At 50.6% G+C, this 19,885-nt stretch overlaps 1 protein-coding gene across 1 annotated transcript in view; it reads right to left on the bottom strand.

The window, feature by feature from the left end:
- Ccdc33 (coiled-coil domain containing 33) overlaps nucleotides 1-19,885 on the bottom strand; it is a 105,205-nt gene that overhangs the window by 60,894 nt on the left and 24,426 nt on the right. The window contains exons 3-4 of the mRNA XM_076849412.1: nucleotides 18,823-18,977; nucleotides 3,816-3,949 (exon numbers count right to left, since the gene is read on the bottom strand). Of these exons, the coding sequence (XP_076705527.1) occupies nucleotides 3,816-3,949; nucleotides 18,823-18,977 (289 nt within the window). The remainder of the gene's footprint in view (nucleotides 1-3,815; nucleotides 3,950-18,822; nucleotides 18,978-19,885) is intronic.

The raw sequence follows: 19,885 nt of genomic DNA, 5'->3' as shown, positions 1-19,885 counted from the left end.
CTAGTATGGTTAGAGAGTAGGGGGTGAGAGATATTGCTAAGAGCAAGGGGCACAAGCCACACAGAGGAATCATACACATGTGTGGAACACACATGTGCACATATCTCCACAAGCACTGTCTGAGCCTCTGAGAAAGGCAAGGTTCCATGCCAGGTGCATTTAGGACTCCAAAATGTGATTTTCCCCTGTGGCTAGGAAATTCCCATCCCAGGGATGGACCCCCAAAACTAAGCCTAGTTCCCCATGGCAAGAGACACACAAGTGCACACAGAGATTCACAAGCAAGCAAGAGGACCCTTTCCATTGGTCGTAAACACTCCCACCAGCTCCTTAGGATGGAGAAGAGTCAACCCCCACATGTTGCAGGTGAGGAAACTCAATAAGGAAAAAGTGATCTGCTCCAGAAATCCTTTATGCAACTATCAATAAAAGTCTACTCCAAGTAAATAAAAATTAGTCTCAACACTAACATCCCACTTATTAAACACTTTCAAATAAGATTTAATTTTTTTTTAATTTTAATTTTTCTCATTAAATGACATGAACTTCAGGATGAACTTTAAGGAATAAACACAGATGCTCTGGAGATTACAGTGGTCCCACTTAATGAGTACCTGTGTGTACCAGACATTGAATGCGCACCTTCCTTTAACCATTATTTCAACAAGTTCCCACCATGGTATTGCCAACTCTGCTTTAAAAATGTGAACAATGAAGCACAGAGCGGTTCTATAACTGAGCCACCATCACACAGCTAGAAAATGAATGATGAGAAATCTGGATTTGGTGACTCTTGAAGTATCTGGCCATTCTTGGAAGTCTGATTTGAGGAGGAAGAAAAGGGAAAGGAGCAAAGGAAGAGAAGAATGGAGGAGGAATGAGAGATATGGAGGGAGGAGATAAAAGAGAGATCTATAGAAAAACAGGAAAGAGAGGATGAGGTGGAGTAATGTGCCTGAGAGAGACCCTTGGGAGCCTTTCTTCACGGGAGGGGAAGGTTTCAGTACCAAGGATAGCTGCCAGCCCTTGAAAGCTCAGCCAACACGAAGCTCAGTGCTAAGCCCAAACTCAGCAGCCAGGTCACTTGGAGTGGGATGGGTCATTTGGATGTGGGGGTAGAGAAGGAAACCAAGGGCTTTACCAACTGTCCTTCCTTTTTCATTCTTCCCCACAGCTACCCTGAACACATAGAGAGGGAAAGACACCAGCTGAGAGCTGGCTGCATGGGATCCAAGGAAAAGGGCTCCAAGGAAAAGGGCTTTGAGATTGACTGAGGCGAGAGATTTAAAGTCAGAAAATGCAAGTTCCAGTCTAAGACACTGACTTGTTCTGTGATCCTTAGCAAATCACTTAACCTCTCTGAGCTCCATGGACCTGCTCTGCAAAATGTTCATACTTTAAAAGACAGAAAGAAAGGAAGGAAAGAAGGAAGAAATGAAGAAAGAAGTCCTGTCCCTTCCCTGGGATAGCTGAGGGAGGAGAGTGTGTTTTAAGCTACACAATTCTGTGCAAATGCTCCTCATGACTATTTTCCTGCTTGCTAACCATCTGCAGCTCTCCACACACTCACCCAGCCCTGGGCAGAGCTCAGCTGGGGGATTCCAGTGCTCTGGATCAAGGCCACAGTAGCTATGGAGGCGGAGGCCCCTCATGCTCACTCCTGATGGACCTGAGTTCCCAGATCTGCTTGGGATTTGCTGAGGCCAAGCAGAAGAGGAGTGCCCCCATACCCCCATCTCTGGAGCTCTATTAGGCAGATGAGCTATAACTTGGGGGAGTGGATAGCCATTCCTCCCTGTTCCTGTCCACATGCTACAAACACGCTTCATCAGCTTCCTTTCTGGGCATTGCGCCCTTCCGGCCTCCCACTGCTCCCTTTGTGTAGCCACAGGCCCTTTCTGACACCCGCCTGCTTTGGCCCTGACCCAGGGTCTGCAGCTCCCCCTTTGCTTTTCATTATCACATCCTTGAGCTACCTCCCACCCTCCTCCTGCCTTTTGGTCTGGCCCCCATCTCCCCCACCCCCACCTCCTGCATCACCACAGCAACCGGGTTCCAACAAGCTATTCAGTCTGCAAAGAGGTGCCTGCCAATATTCCCTGCCTGCCTGTGCTGCCACCCCACCCTCCTCCATCCCTCCTGCAGTTAGTCCTGCCCCTTGTCTGCTGCACAGATGGACCCCAGGGCTACTGACCTCATCACACCCTTTCCTCTCTTACCCCAGATGTGTACAGCCCAGGACAGGATCCAGCCCAGGTCCACACACCACAACCCCTAACTTCCTCATGCACATACATGTATGTGTGTGCATGCGCGGGCACACACACACACTCATGCACTGTCAGATGCACACCGATCACACTGTTGTAGCCAGACACACCCATGCACACACACATACAAGACTCATAGACATGCCTGCTTACAGGCACAGAGACAGTGCGTATTCACACACAATACTATTCACACAAACACATGAACTAGCATGCAGGCATCCACAGAGATGTGCACACCCAGGCACACACGTGTAGCTGCATAAAATCCTTTGCCAATTTTCCTCCTCTTTTATGTCATCTCAAACCATCACACAGTTTATGTATCCCTTTACAAGCAGAAAAAAATTCTCTGGCTGGACCCCAAACTTGTCTCCTCCCCTCTCACTGAGGTTCCCCTCCCATTCCCTCTCTCCCTCCCACAGTCTCTAGCAGTGGCCTTTTGCCATCTGTGAGGTGAAAAGGAGTTCTAAGTCTCTGGCAAGATTTTGAGAGGAGAGGTTAAGCCTGTCCTCTTGGGGAGAGCCACAACAAGAAGCCAGGCTGAGGGTCTTCTGATTGGATGAGACCAGGGATGCAGCTGGGTACCTGTAGTCTATGTGGTCAGTGCGCCACAGCAGTCCTGCACCAGCCAGCCAGTGCTCCTGTGTGCCTAGCCAAGCTGTCACCCAAACTAGATGTTAGATGGGCCCACAGCATGGAAGACGTAGTATGCATGTGTGTGTACATACACCAGTACCTGGAGGCTCAGTCTGGCAGGAATAGTCTGAGAGGAATAGGCAGGAATAAGTGTCCATTTTAGGGACATTAATAAAACCCAAAACTTGGCTGGATGTGGTGGGGTATGCCTGTAATACTAGCTGCTGGGGAGGAGGAGGCAGGAAAATTGCAAGTTCAAAGCCAGCCTGGCCAATTTAGTGAGATCTTGTCTTGAAATAAAAAGAGTTTGGGGATGTAGCTCAGTGGGAGAGCACCCCTGCATTCAATCTCCAGTACTAAATAAACAAAAACAAAACAACACAAAAACCTCAAATGGCAGCAGCTAGAACCTAGGAGCTCCAGTAAGAACATGTAGTGCTGAATCCAATACTGAATCCTAGGCTCTCTGCTGAGTACTTAAGCTTGAGCCAGTTATTTAAATTCCCTGAACCTTAGTGTTCTCTTCTAAGCAATGGGAGCATCATGGCTCCTCCTGGGAGGTGGTGACTCCAATGATCAATGCATGGGGACATGCCAAGAAGCTGTAATGTGCCATTTCAGTGGGAGACAGCAGTAATAACAACCATGAAAATAATAACAATGGTCATAAAAAAGATAAGCTTGCATTCATTTATGTGGAACAACTTATTTTTCCAGCAGGCTGGGGAGATGAGGCGTGACGGTATTATGATTTTTTTTTTTTTTAATGCTTTTAACAGAGCCCAGGGAGGCGGTTCAGGTGGCCTCCAGCTGTGTTGAGTGGGGAGCCTGTTTCTGCCTTCCACAGCTGGGGGGTGTGTTACAGCCCCTCCCGCACACACCAGCCCACCCAGCCCCCAGCCTCACCTTCTTGCCCTGAATTCTCAGCGAGTGTCTCCACTTTCACTGTTTCCCCCCAGATGGGGGATCTGGTGGGCTCTGAGGTCACCGAGGTGACTGCTTTGGAGCCCCGGTGGTCAGCTTCTTTAGATGTGGTTTCCCTGGGGAAAGAGGGGCAGGGCGAATCAGGGAGGCACTTTGCCTGCCGAGTGCCGGCTCAGGGAATCCACTGTCCATAAATCTGGGTGAAAGGTGGACAGAACATGGAGAGGTTCCCCCCAACCCTGTACATAGACACTCATGTCATCCCTCTCATCCCTGGCCCAGTGGACGCCAGGCTTCCCCCCCTCCCCCGCCCACCTGCTCTGGGAATACACCATCTGCTGCCACTGCTGCGGCCTTCACTTTGACTCAGACACCAGACACCATGCCTGTCTGACTTCCTGACTGTTCTCAGGGAAGGTCCCTGTAGGAGTCTGTGTGTGACCCTCCTCCTGACCTGACCCTCTTCTCTAGGTTCTGTTTAGTGGGAGAGGGTGTCTAAATAGTGTGGTGGTGTGGTACTCCTCCCAGATGTCCACACCTCTTGGTCTTCATTTCTCTATGCTTCTGACCCAGATTCCCGAGGCTGCAGATTGGGCACCCATAAACCAGGCACCTGGAGGTAGCTGGGCATGGGGGTGATAATGAGGGCTTTGGGACCCTTAAGCACTTACAGTCTGTCAGGACCAGGCTGCCCTGGTGAGATGAGAGCTGAATCTGCATCCCAGAGCAGCCCAAAGATATCTGGGTTAGGCTTCCCTGAGATCCAGAGCCATCAGGCAGCTCAATGCCAAAGTTAATGCTCCTCGTGTCGAAAACATTGTTCTGGTTATTCTACCAGGGCTGTAAAAGACGATGTAAAAGACTGCTGCAGCAATCATGGCGTGAGGTCTCCTCCCAGAGAGCCTACCTCAGGGAGCCACAGCATACATCCAGCAGGGGAGGCAGCTGAACAGATAGTCCCGGTCGCTCCAGGTGGGATGTAAGGGTGTTGTCCTCACCAGCCCTAAGCCCACCCTCAGAGGCCCCAAAGGGAATGTGAGGCAGGCCAGTCACCCCAGAAATTCAGACCCAATCTGCTCCATGCATCAGCAACATCAGCCTGGGGTCCTTCTCAGCCCAGCTGTGCCTTTTCTCCAGGAAGTGCTTGGAATTTTCTGGTCTTTACCACTGCCTCTGTCCTTTAGACTTAGGAGACTCTGTGGCCTAGCTCCTAACCATTCTTATGAGAGTCACATCTCGAGGCTTCAAGAGTCAACCGAGGATTCTTTCTCTGCTTTGACTGGGAGGCAGCGGGACAATGATTCTAACCAGCATCCTGCAGCCACACCACTTGGGTTCCAAATTCCAGTGCCACCATTAACTGTGGGACTTTGAGTAAGGTACATAGCTTCCTTGTGCTTTATTTCCTTCATCTGGAAAATGGGGATGATCATGTACTCATCAACAACCTGTAGGGTCGCTGTGGGAAGGAAGGGAATTAAATATGCTGTGCTTGGCACATCTTTAAGTATCATAAAATGATAGTAATTGTTGTTGCTTTTGCTATTGTTATTGTTTCTTGGGAGGATTGAACTCAGGGCCTTGCACATAACTAGGCAAGCACCCTAACCACTGAGGTACAAGCCCCAGCCCTATTATTACTTTTAATTACTAGTATATAAATAAAATATAATTCCTCATTATCAATCTATTAGCACTGAATGTCCTAGCCTCAGTGACCCTCCCACGGCCTGCCCCTTTGTTCTGGCCTGGTTTCTTTTCATTAATTGAAAACTGATGACTCAATTCTGGTTCTACACCTGGGGATCCCTGGCTGCCCTGGCTGAGTTGTGAAATCCTTGGATAAGCACAGGCTTTGGAGCTCAGAGACCTGGGCTAAGCCCATGTTTTTCCCAGTGACTGGCTCCCCTCTGGGCCTTGGCTCTTCTAACTAGTGCCTGACACAGAGGGTAGTTGAGTATCTGAAGGAAAGCATGTTACACTCTTGGCAAACAGGAGGCCCCAGTCCATGCGCTTCTCTTATTTGTGATACAGAACCACCTTGTGTTTTCTCAATGGGACCTGATGGAGGGCAGCATGAGGAGGAAGGAAGGTGAGCCCCGAGGGAGGACTGGGATGGGAAGGATGCAACTCCCACAGAGCTGGAGACCTGTCCAGACACCACCTGTCCTGTGGGCCCTGAGGGATAGAATGGGCTCCCTACAATTACAGAGGGCTGCTGTGGCCTGGGACATGTGGGAGGCTGCCGGGTTGGAGAGGTCAAGGCATCGAGCCTGGCAGGTAGCGGAACTCAGCCTGCCTCCTCCACCCCTTGGGCCTCTTCCTCTCTGTGGTTAACTGAGAGGTGGGTGCAATATAAGGCCCTTCTCATGCCATCCTGATAGTATACCCAAAGTCAGAGATCTCAGAGCTCTCCTAAGTCCCTCCTGCCCACCCCTGCTCCCTTGCAGCATGAATGCAGGATCAGGCCTCACGGTCTCCCCCAGCAGTGACCTAAATGAGGCGGAGCATAGAAGAGCACACAGGAGCATCCCTGTGTCAGGAGGAAGGAAGGGGTCCTTATACACCCCAGAAGTCACAGAATGACATTAGCTCATCATCCCCCAGGGATACTCAAGTGGCCCTGTATGCACCAGAGAACCAAAGGCGCCAAGTCACAACCAGTACAGGGAGAGAATTTGGGTTGGAATCCATGAGCTGTACTTGCCAGCCTGTCTTCCACCCCCTGATCTCTGTGGCCCCTTGCTCCCCTCCCCTTCTTTACAGGAGCTCCTGGGAAGTGGGCAGGAGGAATTCCAGGTGGAAAGAGATGGGACTATTTATGGGGCAGGGCCAAGGGCTGACTCTCCTCAGGCCTAGAAGGAGTTAAATCTCCCTTCCCCACTGAATATACACACCAAAGAGGTAGCCAGGGCTAGGTGAGGGAGATGGAGCGTGAGAGGGAGGCCCCAGGGGAAGGGAGGCTTTTAGCAGGTGGAGGGAGGCTGTCAGGGTAATGGCTTTTCCTGGCACAGCTGATTCCTCTGGGCCTTGATGTGATTCTAGAAACTGGAGAGTAAGAGGGGGCCTCTGATTTCTTACAGAATAGGAGCAGGGAACCAGCTTCTGCCCGACTCCCTGCCCCCATTCTGTACCCCCAGCTGAACACATTCCTGAGTTCTAGGTCTCCAGGTCCTGAGTTCCCTCAGGGCTCCCAGTGCAACCTCAGGGTCCACTGGGGCCTCTCCAAGACCTGTCTTCCTGTAGGTTGTCTGCAAGGACAGAAACTCCACCTCCCTGTCCCCAAAGCCCTGCCCTGACCCTCCAGCCTGGCGCCAGGCAGTCAGGGGCAGGAAGAACCAACAGTGAGGTCTGCTGTCTGGGAGCTCAGACTTAATCCAGCTCTAGCAGGGTGGGCCTGGGGTTGGAATCAGGGGCAGGATGGGCAGTCCTGGGCTCCAAGCTGAGAGAAATCCAGCCCAGCCCTCCACCAGGGTGCAGAGTGGTGTGAAGTGTCTCTGACAAACCCCAGTCCTGAGCCTGAGATCCCTGGGGCTCACTCCCACTCCAGCAGAGGGTGAGGAGCCAGGCCTTAGCATAGCTGTGAGTGGGAGGGAATGAGAACAAATTTTCTTTCCTTCTGCAAGGTCATGACTAAGGGAAGATGTGTTGTCTGGTTCCCATGTCTGCTACTGAGTGGAGGTGAGCAGTGGAAAAGCACAGGACATTGATGGAGACACAAAGGGAGCTTGTGCACCCCCAGGGGGCAACTCCCCCAGCCCTCTACCCTGCCTCCATTACTCCAAAGAGGTTTGTGTGCTTCAGTGTCATCCATTCTTAGTATCCTATTGGCCAACACTCAAACTGCCTCAAGGTCTCCTATTCACACCTGAGCCACCTCTGCCAGCTGCCCTGCTGGTCTCCTCCTGGCCCTCTTGGCCTCTCACTCCCCTCAAAACATCAAAACATGCACAACAGTCAAGGTCTGGTTTCCTACCAGGCAGGACTTTGGTAGTCTGGGATACAGGCAGGCCAGTTTGTCCCGAGTGTGCATCACAGGGAAGCCACCAGGTCGTCAAAGGAAAGAGAAGGGCTTAAAATTCAGGATTATACTGGCTGCTGGGGTCCTGATTGGGCACATTCCCAGAAGAATAGGAAAGTCCAGAGGGATGTTTTCAGATGCCCCCTGGGAAGGAAATAGGCAGGCACAGAAAAGGATGGACAAAGGGAAGATCTTTAGATGGAGGGACAGTGGGACAAGAGGTCTTGTGACCCTTTGACAGGGTCTACCATGGCCCTATTGCTGGCCTACCTGAGACACTTAGAGGAAGGTTGGAGGATAGGTTCAGACTGAGAGTCCTTTAGGCCAGCAGCTGGGATGTCATAATTGGACCTCTGTCTGAGAAGACAGGGAAATTTTCCTCTGCTTGAATCCTCCATGCCAGCCTCTGAGCCAGGGAGGCCAGCCTCTCCCATCTTCTAGAAGTACAAGAGATAGCCAGAGTCCAAGGCCAGTCCCTCCATCCCTGGAAGGCACTAAAAACCCCAATGACCTTTTCCTGATCCAGAAACATAGCCTTGTGCAACAGGAACAGGAGTTGGGGTGTTGGCTCTACAGAGAGGGTCATCCGAAGAGGATGGTCAAAGGCTGCATTCCTTTTTCTGAGCCTAACTGGCTGGACCAGTGAGGGAAGAAGGTTCCACAAAGAGGGCAAGACTCACAGAGATGGAGAAAAGAAACTTCTGAACTGGAGGAAAGAGCCTAAGGCTCAGAGCAAGCCAGGAGCTGGTTTCATGCACAAGTCACAGGAGGGACAGTCTGGCTGATCCAGGTTTGGCGGATTGAGGTAACCAGGAGAGAGAAGCTTAAGGGCCTCCCTGACTGAGCTCCCTCTCAAGCCTTCTTCCTCCCATGCCCCTTTGCAGTGTCCTCTGAAGCCAGACAGGCAGCAGGGGAAAGTCCTCATACTTTGGGCTTTTGCCAAGCTCCCCTGGGAATGCTGGGTAGGAAGTTGTACCCAGAGATGCTCAAAGAGAAGACGTACTGAATCCAGAAGGGAGAATCCATCCTGAATCTCTCTTCTCACCCTCCCTCATTTTGTCTGGACTCAGTCACCAACAGTGCCCCACTCCCCGAACCCCTCCCCAGCCCCTCACTGAGGGTGGGCAGCTGGTCCTTGTGGACTCTGAGCTCTCTGGAAGCTTCCACTTAAGACATGAGCATGGTGGTTCTCAGCAAAATGATGGGCTCTCATCCTGGGTTTCATTATTAATTGGAGTCTAATGAACCATCACTAATTGCTGATGGTGCTACAACACTACAGGTGGGCCTCGATTTATAGAATAATGGTCTCTGGCACAAGGTAGGTATGAATCGGACACCAAAGACGCCCCATCTGCCGGGGCCTAGGTCCTCCCCTTGCAGGGAGGAGTAGGCAAGAGCACATTCCAAGGAACTCTGGTAAAGGCAAAAATCTCTCTGAAAAACTTAAATGTCTCTCCTCTACCCCAGCCTTCCCCACACTTCATCTGAAATGACCCCAACTGTTCTTGGGGAGCATCGTGGGGCAACAAGCAGCCCTGGTCCCTGCCCATGGCACCCAGGAAGGTGGGCAAGGTAGGAACAGTCTCGTAGTATGGCCCCAAAAAAACTGTAGGCCACTTTGCACAGTGACTGGTACAAAGTTAGATTCAGGCCTCCTATGTTGGACATTGTCACACCTTAAACCCCTTCCTGGAAAGGGAATTTTCTAGTTTTCCAGATTTTTTTTTTTTAATTTTATTTTTTCTGTTTGAGGCTGGGGATAGTGCAGGACCAAGAAGAGTCCCCCGCCTACACTATTGCCAGCCTTTGGAGCTCCACACTGTGGCCTACCCTGTGGCATAGCTGGTGAGGGACACTGGGGACCATCTTCTTAGTGGAGGGGGAAGGGACCACTGTCAGTCAACACCACGACTCTATGGAGATGGAATTACAGTGCCCTCGGCAAGGTGTAGGCCTGAGTGAGACAGCTCCCAGGATCTCTCCATGATTTAGGGTTCTCTCAAACTCATCAGCGGCTCTGCACATCCTCTTCTGAGCAACCCCTTTTTGGTGTAGGGAGTTTTGTACAGGAGGAACCTGGGCCAGACATGAAGGTGAACTTCCCAACCTCTGAAGGAGGTTCATTCTGATTGTTATTCCTGGCCTAATTGGGATAATATTCAGTCCAAGTTCTGAGGTCTGGGTGTCCCTTTGTCACTCCAAAAAGACCAGCCTCCATGATGCCCAAGTGCTAGGGGCTAGAGCCTGCTCACTTGCCCTCTGGGGAGATTATGGGCAAAGAACTAGTAAGTAGGGACAGTGTTACCTGTGTAATTGCACCTACTGCTAGACTGTGAGCACCTCAGAGGCAGGGACCTGTCTGGTCACCACAGGAGCTCAGTTTCCAGATCCCGGCCTGGGCCCAATGGGGCCCAGTGAGTGTTTAATAGGAAGCGAGATGGATTGTGGTAAAGCACAGGGAGACAGGACAGCTTGTCCTCTGTGGCTCTGCCTGGCAGTCCCTGGGCCTGTGCTGGCCTTAGCCCCACCCTGAAGGAACTCTTGGCTAGAAGGGGTGCTGGGATTCCAGTGGCTATCACAAAAGCATATCTCCAAGGAGGAGGGAGGAAGCAGAGCCATGCTATGGGGCCTGGGCCCTGACAGCCTTAGTTCAGCCTGGATCTTGGTCTCTCTATCCCAGACTACAACCCTATGGCTGGATCTTGGTTCTGGTTCTGCTGGCCACATGAATCATTCTGTGAGACTCAAGCCACAATCTTGGGCTGGTCTCAGGCCCCTACTTCTCCAACACACACAAAACACCCCTAACACACACCCAGCACTTTCTTCAGGCCCAGAGTTGCCTAGGAAGTCAGACGATGACTAACAGGAGAAGAGAGGGTCACATCTAACAGCTGAAGGCCTTCCTGGTTCCCATCCTTGTGTGGAAGCAGGGAGTAGGGAGGCTCTGGTCTGCCCTTCCCAAAGATAAATATCATAGAACCCAGAACATTTCCAGGCCATCCAGGCTGAAGGCTGGAGAGGTGGGTAAGCACTAGGGCTCACAGGCCAGGCTGTGAGTTCTGGCTCCTGGCTCCACCACTGCAGACAAGGACGCTACCTCCTGAGCTCGGCGCCTCCCTGGTGACAGTGCTCTGTGTCTCAAAATTCCAGATACCTGGTGGACTCCTAGAGGAGGGGTGAGGAGGTCAACTAGGAAGGCTGAGTCTGAGGTGGACATGCACATTGACAAGTGGGTCCATGGAGCTGAGGAGAGAGACTGGAGCTGGATACAGGGGTTCTGGGGATGGCCAGGGAACCTGACCTGAGGGAGATCCCAGGGAGAGCAGAGATGCCCAGGAAAGGCTGAGCAGGGAACATTGACATTTACAATCATAGGACCAAAAGGATCCCACAGTACAGTGACCAGAGACGGGGGAGGAATCAGGACCATTCTAGAAGTGAAGATAAGGGGGAGATGTCTACTCCTACAAGTAGAGGCACTTAGTACCGGAAGTCATTGCCCTGGAGAAGACTAGTCAGTGAATCTGGATGCGACTGTTGAGTCTGACATGGGTTGAGGGTTTAGGAGGGGAAGACAATGAGGGGCCATTGCAAAGATTCTAACTGACCAGAGCTGTTTGGCCTGCATGAAAAAACCTGGCCAATTTTTGCACAGAAATCTGGATTTCTTGCTTCTCTCCAAAAACCAAACCACGCCCCCATTCCTCCAAGTCAGGAATTAGTGGGAGGAGACTAAAGGCTGGGTTGCCAGTCTCTTCTATTCTCTATTTTATCATGCACCAGCTGACTCCAGGGTTTATGTAACTGATTGGGCCCTGAAGGCACTGACTTTGACATGCCTGGTGTGGCTTCTCCTGATGGACGCTTACTGGGTGTGTGGAGGGATGGAAGGTGACATAAAAAGGGAGGACAGAGGGCAGGAGAAGCTGAACTGGAACCCAGAAACCCATCCCCTGTCCAGTCTGGCACCTCACTCTTTGCCAGGTGCCAGAGCACTTGGCCTCTGCCCCTGAAGCCCATGGTGGGTGGGGCAGGGCAGAAGGAGGCCAGGGGGATCAAGCCCCTGGTTGTTCATGGTGTCTGTGGAGGGAGGAGCCAGGAAAGCTGCTCTGCAATAAGCAAGAGATAGCCCAAGTGTAATGTGATAAGGACACGGAAAGACCCCCTGGCCTGCCTACTACCTGGCATTTCCATGGACTTTCTCCCAGTCTGCACTGCCCTGTGGGCTGCTCTGCAGGAGTCCAGCACCCTGGGGGAGAGCTCATGCTTTTCGGGTCTGAATTCATGTTTCAGGCATGAGAAGACCTCAGGGGCCCTGAACGGAGGTGATGGGGAACATCTGGAAAGAATCCTTGTAATTTTAGTCTGGTTGGGGGTGGGGGTGTCTCAGTCCAGCCCTCCTTTAACCACTGACACCAGCTGTGTTTATAGCTTTGAGATACAGGAAAGTTCTTATTGAACAAAAATTCTGAGGTTCTGAGCCTCAAGGGGCCAAAGTAATATGGAGCAGGTGTGGGCAGGAAAACAGGCCACAGGGCTGGGGCCTGTCAGGGGGGATAGATTTCCAGGCTCCACCCAAGGCCTGCTCCCTAACCTTGTCTCTTTCCCCAGGGGCATCCTGCTTGGAAAGGACGAGTGGCCAGATTGTAACAGTTGTCTTCCTTTGCTCCACTCTGCTGTCCAGCCGCAGGACCTCAGACCAATCTCTTCATGCCCCTGGGCCTCAGCCTCTTGGCTATCCCATGGGGTTATGAGCCTGCCTTCTAGGGCAGCTCTGTTAAAGCCAGAGTGTATAGAGAACCACGTTCCCAGTGAGCTTACAGTGGGACATTATCTGCAAATGGGGGCTGCTTTATTCCTGTTGTTAGTTTTGCTGAGCCCAACCATCTGGCTGCTGAGACAAAGGTCACCTGTGAGTCATGCCAGGTCTCCGCCCTCTCCATCCAGTTCCCTGTCCTCTGGAGTTCTTGGTCAAAGTCCATGGCCAGCCCAGGAGAAAGGGGAGCCCAGAGTCCAGGAGGGGTCTCCAGACTGGTCACTGTCTCTCTCCGGAAGCATGGGTCAGGATCCTGGTTCCAACAGTCTCCTTCCAAGAGGGGAAACTGCTGTACGACGAGGCAGGGAATGCAGGGGAAAGAAACTTCTGGAGTTGAGAATTCTGGATCCTCACTCAGGAATTCATTAGCTCTGTGAACTTGGCTCATTTGTGGAAATGCTCTGAGCCTTAACGGTAAAATGGGGATAAAATACCTAGTCCACAGGACTGGGTGACAATTTAGTTATATGAATCATACTCTCCTGGCATATTTACCAGTATATGGGAGGCACATCTTTAACATCTGTCTTTTACCAAGACCTCCAGCAATTGTCCTCCTTTCGGTGCCCATTAGTCACCAGGGTCGGGGCTCAGTCTGTGACTAGAACAGACTTAATGTGGGGCCCAGGTCAGAGCTCTCAGGTGTACAATAAAAACACAAGTTCTTTTGCATGTGGCCCTGATGGGCCCTCTGCCCACCCTCTGCCCCAACTGAGCGGAGTCTGCCCATGTGCAGAGAGGAAGCTGTGCCCTCCCTTCTCAGCACTGCCCCTGTCACCACTCGTTAGGTCTGGGCAGCCAAAGCAGCAGCTGCCAACACTGGCAGCCCTTCCACCAGCCTTTGGCCTGGGGTTAGAATCCACAGGCTGCTTCCTGGCTGGTTCTTCCCCTACAGCCATCCTGCCCACTGGGGCACTCCCACCTGTCAATGTCACTATTTTCCCTATGGTACTCTGACTGGCAGGTCTTTCTGTGTCAAGCTGGGAGACAGGTGATGGACACTGGTCAGACACCAGGGCCTCTAGCCAGATCCAGATCAGACAGGAGATATTCTGGGACTGGGCCTGGATGTGGCATCTATCTCAAGTGGCCCCTCTGGGGCTCTAACAAACTGAGATGGTTTCCCAGGCCAGCCAGTCTGCACCAGCATGGAGGCTGAAGTTTACATCCTGGGCATGGGCAGACTGAGGTCAGAGAGGACAGGGATTAGCCAGAGGTCACACAGGGAGTTGGGTTAGTGGGCCAGACTTGGCATCCTGATTCCAATCTGGCTTGTTTCCACTGCCCTATGGCTTTCTTCTGTTAGGCATCAAAAAGTGGGGTAACTTTCCCAAACCCACACAACTATCTAGAAACAGGGCCAGATTCATTCATTCATTAACATTTACTGCCAGTTGGAGCTGGTGGAGAGAAGCAGCCAAATTCAAGAGATAACCAAGACACTGAGCCGGGCGCAGTGGTGCACACCTGTAATCCCAGCAATTTAGGAGGCTGAAGCAGGAGGATTGAGAGTTCAAAGCCAGCCTCAGCAACTTAGTAAGGCCAGGTCTCAAAATACAACGTAAAAAGGGCTGGGGATGACTCAGTGGATAAGCACCCCTGGGTTCAATCTTTGGTACCAGAAAAAAAAAAAAAAAAAAAAAGACAGAGAGGGAGAGACAGACAGACACTGACACCTGACACACTCTGTTGATAGATTGGTTGGGAGTTTTTTTTTGTTGTTTTTTTGTTTGTTTGTTTGTTTGTTTTAAAGTCATTATCTGAGGATGGGATGGGGATGAGATCTCATAGAGAAGAAGAGTACAGAGAAAGCAGCCTTAGGTAGAAACCTTAGACTGGCCAACATTTTGTGCCAGGTAGAAGAGACAAAGAGGTCTGGTCATAGTGGGAAATAGGAGAGTGCAGTGTCTTACAAACCAAGAGAAAAAAAGGTCTGTAAAAATAGTGGTCAGCAGGGGCTAATGCCACTGTGAGGTTGCATAAGATGAGATACCGTTGGTGAGGCAGGGTGGTCACTAGGAACTAGAGAAAGGAGTTTCAGTGCAGAAGCTGGGTCACAATGGAAGCAGACATGGCTTCTGTGAAGAGATGCAGAACCACAGATGAGCCAAGTGGACCTGCCAGGCTGGACTAGCTAAGACTGGAGGATGCAAATGCTAGATTGACTCCAGGCTGGGTCCTGCAGAGGGGTGAAGTGACTGTGCCCCAAATAAAGAAGGCCCCATCTTCAGGCCTAAACACTCTTCAGCTTGCCACATGGAGTAAATGAATGAATGGCTTTGGGGCCCTTTCAGGCCTGTGTGTCTCTCTCCACCCAGCACCCCAACTATGGGCCTGCCTGCTGGAGAAGAAACAAAGCCAGAAAGAATGGAAGGAGCCTGAGACAGGACCCCCAGGTCTGTCCTCCCTAGGGAGGGACATTATGGGATGGTATACAGCAGGAAACCGAGCCAGGAAACTAAGGGCAACAGAAACAGGACAATAATGATGAGAAAAATGTTTAGAAAAGAATGTAAAGTTTATGTGTATAGGCATATTCCCCAGATTTTTTGAGATATGATTGGCATATAAAAATTTTACCTAAAATTTACACCATGCTGATTTGATATACATATTTACTGAAAATGAATACTACACAATCAAGTTGATAATGCATCCATCACTTCATAGTTACCCTTTTTATATCTGTATGGTGAGAACACTTAAGATTTATCAAATTTCAAGGACATAATAGTGTTGCTAACTATAGTGATCATGCTGCACGTTACATTCCTAAAACTTATCCATCTTATAGTGGGAAGTTTGTACCCTTTGACTCCATCCTCGGCCCCTAGCAATTACTATTACACTCTCTGCTTTTGTAGATTCACCTGAGATTTCACATTAAGTGAGATCATACAGTATGTCTTTTTTGTGGTTGGTTTATTCCACTTAACATAATGTCTGTCTTCCAAGTTCAACCATGTCGTACAAGTGGCAGAATTTCCTTCTTTTTATGAATGAATGTATCTCACACGTTCTTTATCCATTCACCAATGGATGGATACTTAGGTCGACACCATATCTTGGCTATTGTGAATAGTGATAATAAACATGGGAGTGCAGGTATCTCTTTGGATACATATCCCGAAATGGGGATTGATGGATCCTATAGTAATTTTATTTTAATTTCTTAAGGAATCCCCATACTGTTTTCCATAATGGTTGCAACAATGTATGAGGATCCCCCCCACCCCGCCTCCGTCAATCTTCACCGGCACTTGTTACTTCTTGATTGCAGCCACTCTATCTTCTTGTGGTTTTGATTTGTGTTTCCCTGATGACTAGTGATGCTGAGAACATTTTCACATGCTTCTTGGCCATTTTGTATGTCTTCTTTGGAAAAATGTCTATTCAGGTTCTTTTGGCTATTTTTAAATCTGTTTAAAATAGCCAAAGGCTATTTAAAGGCTGTTTTTCTACTATTGAGTTGTATTAAGTTCCTTATATATTGTGGATATAACTCCTTATTAGACATATGGCTTGCAAATATTTTCTCCCATTCCATAGGTTGTTTCATTTTGTTGATTGCTTCCTTTGTTGTGCAGAGCTTTTTAGTTTGTTGTAGTCCTGCTTAGTTTTGCTTTAATTGCTTGTACTTTGGTGTCAAAAAAAGAAAAATCGCCAAGACTCGTGTATAAAGCTTCTCTCCTATTTTCCTCCAGAAGTTTTACAGTTCAGATTTTACATTTAAGTATTTGTAAGTTTTTCTTTAAAGCATTGAAATACACATAAGAAAAAATAGAACCTGGGGGGGACTTTCTTATGCCTATCGGAAGCTTTGTTAATGTGTATTGTGATTAGACACTGGAGGACATCAAATTCTTTCCAAGGTCTAGGGACTCTAAAGGTTCAGACTCTCCCTCTGGGGTTCTTGCCTTCCCCTGGAGGCTAGCACTGAAAGCCACCTCCAGGTCCTGACAGCTGGGCCTTGTTCTCAGAAGCCCTCCCTTCTCCTTTCATTTGCATCTCATTAGCACCACTTGGAGCTGGTGGCAGCTCTGCCTGGAGCTTTGGGAGCGGCTGCGTCCTGGCCCAGGCCCTGCTCCCAGCGTGGAGAGGGGTAGCGATGGCTCTCCCCTCCCCCTTCCCTTCCCACAATCCGCTGCCACTGGGAGGGCGCAGGCGGACGAGGTGTGCCCAGTTCTCCACACCCCCACCCAAGCTCAAGTCGCCTAGGCTCCCGCCCCCGCTCGTTCCCATGGCAACGGGGTGATGGAGCGGGGTTGCGGTGCCTGCTGAGGAGCAACGCGGCCACCCAGCTACCCGCCCCTCTGCCGCCCAGGCTGGATTGGTGACAGGCACGGCCTCAATCTCCCGAGATGATCGGCGATAATTGGTTTATGGAAATAGCTGAGAGGAGAAGGCGAGCTCCCTGCTAGAAACCAGCCTCCCCGCCAAGCCCGCTCGCGGCCACCTGTCCTTCCCTCACCACGGAAATGGAGATGGGGGAAGGGAGGGCGGAGGAGCGGGGCTGGCGCAAATGGGTTTTGGAGGCAAGCAAGACCAGCTTTTCACCTGTTGGTCTCCAGCATGGCACTTCTCCCCTTTTCCCTGTGTGTGGGAGGCCGGGCTGCTTGTTATCATGGGGCTTCTAATCCTTTGGTGCACCCCGTAGCCCCAGCCAGCAGCCTGTGCTCAGTCCTATGTTGGGTACATTGTTGCAGAAATGGAGAATGAAACTTGGGACCCTCAGGGAGCCTCAGTTAGGGGGATAGAAGAGAAGCACATAAACCATATTTATATAAAGTATTTCAGACCAGTGTTGTTACTACTGCCGGGCTCCAGAGGATCAAGAGCTCAACTCTGGTGGCTGCCTGGAGGAGGCATCTTGATCAAGGCATTGAAGGTGAGATTTCAGTAGGAGTGGGTGGTTTTGATTTGTGTTTCCCTGATGATTAGTGATGCTGAGAACCTCTTACCTCTTCACATGCTTCTTGGCCATTTTGTAGGTCTTCTTTGGAAAAATGTCTATTCAGGCTCTTTTGGCCATTTTTAAATCAGGCTGTTTTTTTTTTTGTTTGTTTGTTTTTTTTTTTTTTTTTTTTACTATTGAGTTGTATAAGTTCCTCACAACTCCCCACAAGGAAATGCAGGCAAAAGCCTGTAGGCAGGAATTCAATGATGCCATCTTGGTGGGAGGTCATGGCTACTCAGTGTTTACAGAAGGGGTCAAGGGAAGACAAGACCCTTGGAGAGGTTAATGCATGATGCTCTAAGATAAAGACAAAGCAAGTGTCCAACTTCCACAGGGAAAGCTGGCTACTGGACACTGTGCTGTCGCTTGATGACTTTCTAGGAGAGGTGGGTAGCAGATATGGTATGCTGGGATTGAGAAACCAGGTGGGAGAAGTGTTTATCTTCAACTGCTGGCTGGGGCTCTGGGGTGCACTAAAGGATTAGAAGCCCCATGATAGCCAAGCATGGTGGCACATGCCTGTAGTCCCAACAGCTTGGGAGGCTGAGACAGGAGGATTGAGAGTTCACAGCCAGCATCAGCAACTGAGCAAGGCTCTAAGCAACTTAGCGAGACTCTGTCTCCGAATTTAAAAAATAAAATATAATAAAGGGCTGGGGATATGGCTCAGTAGTTAAGCGCCCCTAGGTTTAATCCCCAATACCAAAAAAAAAAAAAAAAAAAGAAGCAGCCCCATGACAGACATGGCTGGAGAGAGGTTGGAGCCAAGGGGGAGGTTGGTTGTGAGGAGCACAACGTCTAGGGCATAGTGGGATAGGGCATCCAGAGGCCAGGAGAGGCAGACCCTAAGTCTTCTCTCTGACCAGCACCACAACTGAGCTCAGCCTAGGCCTCAACATAATAAGGGCCCTGCCTGCCTGAGGTGGAGCTGTGGCCAAGCCTGGCCTGACTGGTTGTGGAATCAAGAGGTGGTCCTCTGGGCTGGCGTCCTTCCTTCCCAGCCTTGTCTGCAGTTGCAAGGAAGCACACCATGCCTTCATTTTGCAGAACCCAGAGCCCCTATGCAACTTCTTCTTGGGTATCACTACCCCAGTCCTGAACCCTCTGGTGCTTATTATCCATATATCCTTCCCATAATTTCTGCTCACAGCACAGCACCACCCCTGCCCCACCTCACCCAGCTACTTACACTACCACATAGGGGTATGGTTCAGAGCCATCCTCGCAGGAGGGAAGGTTGGTAGCACCATGGAGAGTGACCATGATGGTCTCCATATTAGAGGGAGACAGGTGGCTGTTGTCAGGTTTCGTGCTTTGGGAGGTGTTCAGGGGGTCCTCTGGGCCCTCAGTGACCTGTGGGGAGAGAGTCAGGGCTGAGTGGCCTCTTCTGATATGGCATCTCCCTTTACTGCACCCCTAAACCTCTAGCCTCCTTATAGGTCCTCCTTTGGAGGCTGTCTTCCTGTCATTTCCCCTAGCCCAGAAGCACAAGGCAGTTGTCCTTGAAACCGTTTTCTCCCTACCTCTGTCACATATTCCACATGCCCTTCAGTGCCTCTCTTGCCTCTTCCCTAGCCCTGGATTGTCCCTTCCTGCAGCAGAAGACAGGCTACCTCACTTCTCATATTCAGTCCTACCTCTAAGCCTCTCCTTTTGCAGCTATCTTTCTTTGCTTATAGTTCCTCAACCCCACCTGCTCTCCAGGTCCTAGAGATTGGCCAGTCTTTTCTATAACTTCACCTCAGCCACCTGTCACTTCAGGTCCCTCCTGTGCACAGCACTTTGCAGTTTACAAAGCTTGTCCCCATCAGTGAAGTCATCATGGCTTTAGTGGAGATAAAGGGTGTACTTCTCCCCAGGAACCCTGCACTTGGAGAGGGAGGAAAGGCACTGCCCATGTAACACCCAGGCCTCCTAGGACAGGTGCCCCAAGCAGACAGGTGCAGGGGCTCAGTGGCTGGATAGCAGGAATTCATGACCCAGAGGAGCACAAGTTGCTGAGGAGGTAGGACAACAGTGGCAACTGGGGCAGTCAGGAAAGGCAGTGGGACAGAGGCCTTCAAGCGGGGGGAGAACACGAGAGGTGAAGTCATTTTGAGTCAGAAGACAGAAGGCTGCAGCCTGGGGTGGGGCAGTGAAGTGGGAAGGGGAGGGAGGGTTCTGAGGCCAGAGGAGGCTGTTTGACCACAGAGCAGTGGGAAGGCAGGGAAGGTGGCAGAGCTGGGGATGTCCGTGGTGAATGTACACCTCAT

Source organism: Callospermophilus lateralis, chromosome 3 (genome assembly GCF_048772815.1).
Source record: "Callospermophilus lateralis isolate mCalLat2 chromosome 3, mCalLat2.hap1, whole genome shotgun sequence".
Classification (NCBI taxonomy): Eukaryota; Metazoa; Chordata; class Mammalia; order Rodentia; family Sciuridae; genus Callospermophilus; species Callospermophilus lateralis.
Note: the sequence above shows the minus strand (reverse complement) of the source record. Positions and strands in the feature narration are given on the sequence as shown.